The sequence below is a fragment of the Microtus oregoni genome, unplaced genomic scaffold (genome assembly GCF_018167655.1).
Source record: "Microtus oregoni isolate MIOR12 unplaced genomic scaffold, Mior012 000050F_ref0000143, whole genome shotgun sequence".
NCBI lineage: Eukaryota > Metazoa > Chordata > Mammalia > Rodentia > Cricetidae > Microtus > Microtus oregoni.
Window position 1 is genome coordinate 3,437,440 of NW_024543256.1, and position 9,058 is coordinate 3,446,497.

Here is a 9,058-nt window from a genome sequence, read left to right on the forward strand (position 1 = left end):
GGGAAAAAAAAACAGAGTCAGGGAGAAACCATGGAGCCACTGAAGGAGTAACATGCTGCACTGGTAATCCACACCTTCATGGTAATATTCACATTAATGGAAATGGGTCAATTTAAGATGTAAGAGCTAGCTAGGAACATGCCTGATTCACGTGCCTATCGCTGCTGTAATTAATATAGTTTCTGTGTGATTATTCGGGTAAATGTGGCTGGAAAACAAAGTGCAGTCTCCATTTACAGCTCGTTGATGACTAGGCATATATATCAGCCCAGCTAATTCATGGTAGGACAGAAGTTGATATCAGAAGTTGTGTAAGGGCCTCTCCCTGAGCTAGGCCAACCATGGCTTTGGTGAAGACCCTCAACCCTAAAGCCGAGGTGGCCCGGGCGCAGGCAGCGCTGGCAGTGAACATCAGCGCGGCACGGGGCCTGCAGGATGTTCTGAAGACCAAGTGGGGGCCTAAGGGAACCATGAAGATGCTTGTTTCTGGTGCTGGAGACATCAACCTTACCAAAGACAGCAATGTACTGCTTCACGAAATGCAAATTCAACACCCAACAGCCTCTTTAATAGCGAAAGTAGCTACAGCCCAGGATGATATAACAGGTGATGGCACCACATCCAATGTTCTTATCATTGGGGAGCTACTGAAACAGGCAGACCTCTACATCTCTGAGGGTCTTCACCCCAGGATAATAACTGAAGGCTTTGAAGCTGCAAAGGAAAGGGCACTCCAGTTTTTGGAACAAAAGTGAAAAAAGTGAAAGTAAGCAGAGAGATGGACAGAGAAATACTCGTCGATGTGGCCAGAACATCTCTGCTAACTAAAGTTCATTCTGAACTTGCAGATGTCTTAACAGAAGCTGTGGTAGACTCCATTTTGGCCATTAAGAAAAAAGATGAACCCATTGACCTCTTCATGGTTGAGATCATGGAGATGAAACATAAATCTGAAACTGATACAAGCTTAATCAGAGGACTTGTTTTGGATCATGGAGCACCGCATCCTGCTATGAAGAAAAGGGTAGAGAATGCCTACATCCTCACATACAATGTGTCTTTGGATTATGAGATAACAGAAGTGAATTCTGGGTTCTTTTATAAGAGTGCAGAAGAGAGAGAAAGGCTAGTAAAAGCTGAAAGGAAGTTCATTGAAGACAGGGTTAAAAAGATAATAGAGCTGAAAAAGAAAGTCTGTGGTGACTCAGATAAGGGATTTGTCGTCATTAATCAAAAGGGGATTGACCCCTTTTCCTTAGATGCCCTTGCAAAAGAAGGCATTGTGACTCTGCGTCGGGCCAAGAGGAGAAACATGGAGAGGCTGACACTTGCTTGTGGTGGGGTGACTCTGAATTCCTTTGATGACCTTAATTCTGAATGTTTGGGACATGCGGGTCTTGTCTATGAGTATACCTTGAGTGAAGAGAAGTTCACCTTTATTGAGAAATGTAATAATCCCCGTTCTGTCACATTGCTGGTTAGAGGACCAGATAAGCACACGCTTACTCAAATCAAGGATGCTATAAGAGATGGCTTGATGGCTGTCAAAAATGCTATCGTTGATGGCTGTGTTGTTCCCGGTGCTGGTGAAGTAGAAGTGGCAATGGCAGAAGCTCTGATTAAATACAAGCCCAGCGTGAAGGGCAGGGCTCAGCTTGGAGTGCAGGCATTTGCGGACGCCTTGCTCATTATTCCCAAGGTTCTTGCCCAGAACTCTGGTTTTGACCTTCAGGAAACACTAGTCAAAGTTCAAGCTGAGCATTCAGAATCGGGTCAACTAGTGTGTGTGAATTTGAACACAGGTGAGCCGATGGTGGCGGCAGAGATGGGTGTGTGGGATAACTACTGTGTGAAGAAGCAGCTGCTTCACTCCTGTACTGTGATTGCCACCAACCTGGTGGATGAGATCATGAGAGCCGGGATGTCCTCCCTAAAAGGTTGAAGAAGTCTCCCTTGTCGCTGCATCTGCAATACTACAGGATGACATGGGGAAATGGTCGTTTTTATCCAAGCTTCAAGTGATTTGGAAAAGAAATATTCTCATCCCGGTTGAAGAAAGGGAACAGGACATTTGGCACCTATTCAAATTATAATACTGTAAAAAAAATTCACTGAGTGTTCGCATAAATCAGACACTGAATAAGAAGTTTCAGCTACAATGATACAAAATTACATATTAAGATAAGTGTGTTGTCTACCTTGTTCCTTAAATGTTATTTGAAAAGTTGTAATGGTTTTCTCCTAAACAAGGCATAGTGGAGCTGTAAGCCTAGCACTTTGGGAAAAAAAAAAAAAAGTCAGGGCATTCTGCTCTAACTCAGGCTGCAGGAGACCTCCCAGCTCAAAAGATTTTTTTAGAGGATGGATGTATTATAAATTATCCAACTAACTCTGTTAAACATGTAAGATTCTTACCAGTGCAAAACACATGTGGTTAATTTAAGGTTTTTATACTGTCTCTAATAAATACTTAAAGGTACTGAAAAAAAAAAGAAGTTGTGTAATACTGACATATAGAAAACTTAGCACAGATTCTAAAGAAGAGGCTTTTGGGGAACTCTATAAAAGTTAAGCAAATGAAATGAAGATAGATGTTCAACAAGAAAAATTGAAAAACAAAAGATAAAAAACTGTGAGGAATGATATTCAGCAAACAAACAAAAGTAAAATGATATGGACAAGGTTCTAAAATATAAGTAGAAGGAGATTAAAATATCTGATAATCAAAGTATGATCAGGGAATTTTTGCTAAATGATTTTAGTTTTTTACCTTATGAAGTAACTTATTTTTCTTAGAGTTCAATTTTAATGACAGCATTGCTCCTTATTTTCATTATTATACTTTTCTGTTATGTATGAAAACAGAATATTTATTAAATCAAAGAGAAGATAATTCACAGAGAATGAAACATCTACATTTAACATCATAAAATTTAGCTCATTTAACTACAGACAACATCAGGGAGCCTAGAAGACCTATACTAGATAAATATTCTGATGGCAATTTTTATTTCCTTTTCTCTTTTTCAATTTTTCAAGACAGGGTTTCTATTTGTAGTCCCAGTTGTCTTGGGACTTTCTCTGTAGAGCAGCTTGTCTGAGACCTCAGAGATCTACCAACCCTTGCCTTCCAAGTATGGAGATTAAAGGTATATACCACCATTGTATGGTTGTGATGGCTATTATTTTTTGTCAATTAGATCAACCCTTAACTACAGTCCAAAAATGGAGGGTACACCTGTGAGAGATTTGTTTTGTTTTTGGATTGGATTGAAGTAGGTGAATATACTTCATGTTCAGATTTTTGAGACAGGAATATAAATGCCTTTAGTCTGGATTTTGAGGCACAAAGAAACACCTTTAATATGATACTTTGTGCTGAATTCCTATATAAATACATGAAAGAAAGAAGCTTTTCCTCTTTACCAGCTTTCTCTCAACTTTTTGCCAAGTCCATTCCATCACTGGCATTAGAACCCACTTTTTTCAGATTCCAGAGACTACAGAAGACCAGTTGAGACATCCTGCCTCATGGACTGAGAAATTACTAGATTCTTGGGTTTTCTGTTCAGTCAGCCATTGTTGGATTAGCTGGATCACATCCTATGACCCATTCTAATAAACTCTCTCTCTCTCTCTCTCTCTCTCTCTCTCTCTCTCTCATTCTCTGTATATATATATATATATATATATATATATATATGTGTGTGTGTGTGTGTGTGTGTGTGTGTGTGTGTGTATTATTACATGTATCTGTTTGGAAAGTGAAGAGGAAAAAGAGAAAGGAAAAATCTCATTTTATCAAACAACCAAGTAGACCAAGTATGTCAAACATATGCATTTCATTTTACGAAAGAGAGAGAGTGAGAGAGACTCATTCTGTAAGTTCTATTTCTCTAGAAAACATTTACTAGTACACCTATAAAATATTTTTATTGATTACAAAAGTCTCTTACTAGGAATTGGGGCCTTGAAACTTAATGAGTTCTGAAGCTGATTTGTCCTATAACTATCTGGAAAAGACATTTGTCCATGGGGAGATAAGTGATCGAAAATAGGGTTCAGTGCTACTTTATACCATGTGGATGGGTCATTATAAGATTTTTTTTGATTCTAATAGGAAAATGATTATTGGAAAAATGAAGCTTTATTTATTTATTCATTTTAAACAGACATTTCCTGGAGACACTTAGCAAAATAACATCCTTGAGGAAATTGATCCCTAGCTTTTCATCAGCATATTATGAAATCATATTTTATCTCAACATGCAACATTTTTCAATCTACATTTGTCCCAACTGTTGTATCATACATAGGAGGGAGCCTAGAATGAAGTCCATCATGTGGATAACTGCAAATGTCTAGAGCTGAGAGTATTTTCGGAATGTAACTTTCTTCCTTTCTTGTCTCAAAATTATGCTTTATGATTAATATTTAAGCTTTTAGTTTGGAGAAAGAAGGTAGGTGGCCATTATTTTGAACATAGAACTGATGCCATAAACATGAAATTATTGCAAAAATTGCTTGAGGATGATTATATACACAAGCTGTGGTGAAAGTAATGGAGACACTTAAAATCTCCTTCCTCAAAGAAACGAATATTAGAAGGAGCAAGTGACAGACATAAAGTACTTCATTATACCTAATTGATAGTGACAAGGACAGAAATAGGCAAAAAATAAGTACCTAAAATTTGAGCTTTGGTCTTGAGAAATTTCTCTGATATTAAATGCTTTCTCATCAGAATAGCAAAATGTGAGGTTGATACTTATTGAATATGCTAAAAAGAAAAAAAATGAGTGTCAGATTAAAAAAAAAAAAACAAATACCATGATTATTTGTGTGGCATGTGAGTATGTGTGATGCATCTGTGGAAAATGGAACAAAGCCAAACTGCCAAGTGAAATATATGAAGTTGATGTAAAATGTTAAAACAAAATATAGCATATCAACACAAGGAATAAATATAAAATATTAATATATACTACAGCATAGGTACATCTTGAAAGCATTTAGGTACGATAAGTAAAAGAGAAAAATCACTCATACTATTGAGTGGGTAATGAAGAAATAAGGAGTGATGCTTTAAATAAAATGAATTTTGGAGGAGAGTGTATTTATGAGATGGATTATTGTAATGACAGAATAGTTTTTTAATACATTTAACATATTAAAAGGATGAATTACATAAATGAATCTCAGTGAAACTCTGATTTTAAATTCTTTCTTTGGATTCTTTTTGTATAATGTACAAACAAATAGGCATTCTTTTCCCCTGCAAAATGTTTCAAATCTACATTGTTTTTCCATCTCAATCACTCAAATGGTTAAAGATGAATGTGAAACTTACCTGAAGGATACAATGAACTGGTGATTTCATGGACATTTAAGGCCCTTTCCAGAAAACAAAAAAAGTTTTAACATAAATTCAAAGAGATATAATCTGAAAAGACAGGAAAGCGAATGAAAATTGCTTCCTTTTACAGCAAACTGTCCCTTACATAGGCCTTATGAGTGCAAAAACAAAGTTTGTAGGCATGCCTCCTATTTTCATGAGAATAATCAACACCTTTGCAGTTAAAATTAGGCACTTTTCATTCCCCTGCCCCCCACCCAGTTTAGAACCCGAAATAGTCCCTGTGTTGATTCGAGTCACCAAGCTTGTTTCTATTTCGTCATTATTTTGTGACAATTCTCCTTACTTCTTGAAGACGGCAATGCCGTCGACATTTGTGCCTCAGCCATTTTTTTTTTTACCAACAGCCAAGTCAACGCCATTCAACCTATTTACCATGAATACAACCAGCATTGCTGCAAGAAAGTACAATGAAAGAGACCAGTTTCCTGAAGGAGTCAGAATCAATGCCACCAAAAGTGAACAGGATGCCAGTAAGATATTTATGGGGGGACTTTCCCCAGAATTGAACAAGCAAGCACTTCTGGAATACTTGTCTCAGTTCGGTGAGATAATTGATTTTATCATAAAAAGATACCCAACTACCGGACTCTCCAGGGGATTTGGATTCGTGCTTTTTGAAGATAGTTCTACTGTAGTGAAGGTGTTACAAGTGAAAGACCACAAAGTGGATGGTAAGAAAGTAGAGTTTAAAAGGGCTAAAGCCATTGAATCTCAATTCCCCATCAAAAAGATTTTTGTTGGTAGGTTGACCCCTCAGATGTCTGAAGAAAAAATAAGATCCTATTTTGGCACATTTGGGCAGATAGAAGCTATTGAACTTCCATTGTGTTCAGATACAAAGAAAAGAAGAGCTTTTGGTTTTATCAAATACATGGAGGAAAAAGCCTTTTAGAAAGGTCTTAGAAACCAGGTTCCATTACATTGGCTCCAGCCATTGTGAAGTTAAAATGGCACTTCCTAAAGAATATCCTGGAAGACAACAACAGAGTAAAAATAAAGCTAATACTGTGGTTAGGGAAAGAAAATCTGTTCCTACCGGTAGATTTGAAAGTTACTGAGGAGGAAGAGGCAACCAAAGCTTCTACTTTGTGACTAACTCAAATGCTCAAGAAGCCAACCTAGATACCCAAAAAGCTGTCCCATATACTTTGAGAGCAAACTCAAATATCACTTGAGCAAGTTCCAGTGGTTTCGGGAATACCGCCTGTGAATTCCAAGTAAACCCCAATGTTTTGATGAGAAATTCAGTGGCTTTGGGGGCAAGGCAGAAAGCCTTGGGGCCAAATTCAAATTCCAATGGAGCAAACAAATATACTCTGGGATCAAACCTGAATCCATCCTGGGAAAACCAGTATGCTCTTGGGGCAAGTCCAAATTCCTTCAGGACAAGCCAGTTCACTTTGGAACCATACCCAAATGGTTTGGGGGAAAGCCAATATGCTTTGAGGGCTACTTCAAATATCTTCTGGACAAACGTCAATGTGCATTGAGAGCAACTTCAAATGTCTTCTGGACAAACCATTGTCCTTTGGAAACACACTCAAATGATTTAGGGGTAAGCCAGTATACTTCTGGGGCAAGCCCTAATGTCACGAGTACAAACCAGTATCCTTTGGAAACACACTCAAATGCTTTTGGGGTAAGCCAAGGGGCTTTGAGGGCAACCCCAAATGTCTACTGTACAATCAAGTGTCCTTTGGAAACACACCCAAATGGTTTGGTTGTAAGTCAGCATATTTCTGGGGCAACCTCAAATGTCTTTTGTACAAACCAGTATCCTTTGAAAACACACTCAAATGCTTTTGGGGTAAGTCAAGGCGCATTGGGGACAAGCCCAAATGCCTTCTGCACAAACCAGTGTCCTTTGGAAATACATTCAAATGGTTTTGGGGTAAGCCAAAGACAGTAGGGACAACCCCTAATGTCTTCAGTACAAACCAGTATCCTTTGGAAACAAGCCCAAATGGTTTTGGGAGAAACCAATATGCTTCTGGAAAAGCCCAAATGGTTTTGGGGTAAGCCAGTGTACTTTGAGTTCGAACTCAGATACCTTCAGTCTAAACTACTATGGATTTGTGACAAACTCATATGATTTTCATACAAGTCATTATGCTTTAGAGACTAACCCCAGTGTTTTCAGGACCAGCCCAAATGCTCTGGGTGCAAACACAAGTGCCTTTAGGGCAAGTCATTATGGTTTGCAAGCATGACAAAATGCTTTTGATGAAAATGAAAATGCCATTAGAGCAAATGAGAACTTTTGTGAAGCAATTGAAAGTAGCAGAAGCACTGAAGGACTTAATTTGTCTCAAGTAAACAGCAATTTCTTGAATATCTACAATAACCTGCCAGATTTTCATGGCTCTAATGGAGATTATTTCTTTCTATATAGCTATTTGGCTTATGACTTGGAATCTGTACTTAATTTTAATGTGCAAATAAACCAGTCATCTCTCCTTGGTAATAGAAACTAAGGAATTTTTTCAACATTTTGAAACCTCAGGATGAAGCCTTTATCCAAGCAATACTCGGCCCTACAATGAGAAGTTCAGAGACTTACATGAGCTGGTCCTACAACTGCTTGATCGGACATTGTCACTACTTGCAGCACCTTTTGAAGTACCAAAATATTTTTCATCACCTTTTTTTCTGTGAAGCTACAAGAAGAAAAAGGCTTGAAACTATCTTGTAGAATTTTTTTTTGCAAAATAAACATTTCAAATACTTCTTTTTGAGTGGCTTCTATTTTGATCTGACATTTTCTTTGTGTTCTCTTTGTTATGGTGAAGTGGGAGGAAGTCATATCACTTGGTCCCTTCCCATTTTTATTCTATGTTGGTATGTTTGGCTTGGAGGTACCCATACATACAATCACTGATCTTTATTCCAGCTCTCTTTTTATTTTTATTTTGAGAAAGATGGTCATGTCATTTAAATTTTCTACTAAATATAAAATTTAAAGAAAATTCATTTTAATGTTAAATGATATTTAAAAATATAATCAAAATTCATTTCAACATGTAATTAAGATAATTACTGAGATTTTTTTATATCATTCTTGGCATACACAGTCACTGGAATCTAGTATATTTTACTTTTACAAGACATCTCCGCTCTAATTAGTTTTGTTTCAAAGCCTCAAAATATGTGGCTACTGTCTGTCATATAGAACAGTGCAGACTGAAAACAGACCTACATTATTTACTGAGAGTATTTTATCTTTAAGGCATTAAGGATAATTTTGAAAAGAAATTAAACGAGAATGATACAGGACATCAAAGGTCTGGTATATACCCAACTGAATGCACAGAGCTCATCAGTAGCATGCTGAAATCAATTTCTAAATTCAGATAACTCCTGATCAAAAAGGAAAGGCAAGCATAAAACTGAAATTCTGACAATCTTATAATACAAGAAAAAAATTTTAAAGAGGCACTGAAATTTACTCAGTACCTGTGTATTTATCATAATGTAAATATCTGAAAGCAAAAAGTAACCTCCTCTTTGTTTTTCTATTATTCTTCTTATCTAAAATGACTTTTACACATAGAATAAACTTCAAAGAATGATTAATGACACAATAATGAAACTAATATGCATATGTTGTTCACAACAACATAAAAGACAAGAAAACTTATT

At 37.0% G+C, this 9,058-nt stretch overlaps 1 protein-coding gene and 1 pseudogene across 1 annotated transcript; both read left to right on the forward strand.

Annotated features, from left to right (window-relative positions):
* Nucleotides 1-341: 341 nt before the first annotated feature.
* Nucleotides 342-1,942, forward strand: LOC121437205 (T-complex protein 1 subunit zeta-like). The gene is given in 2 exon segments (XM_041637061.1): nucleotides 342-749; nucleotides 752-1,942. Coding segments are annotated over 2 exon segments (1,599 nt in total).
* Nucleotides 1,943-5,792: 3,850 nt separating this feature from the next.
* LOC121437082 lies at nucleotides 5,793-7,893 on the forward strand (annotated as a pseudogene).
* Nucleotides 7,894-9,058: the final 1,165 nt, after the last annotated feature.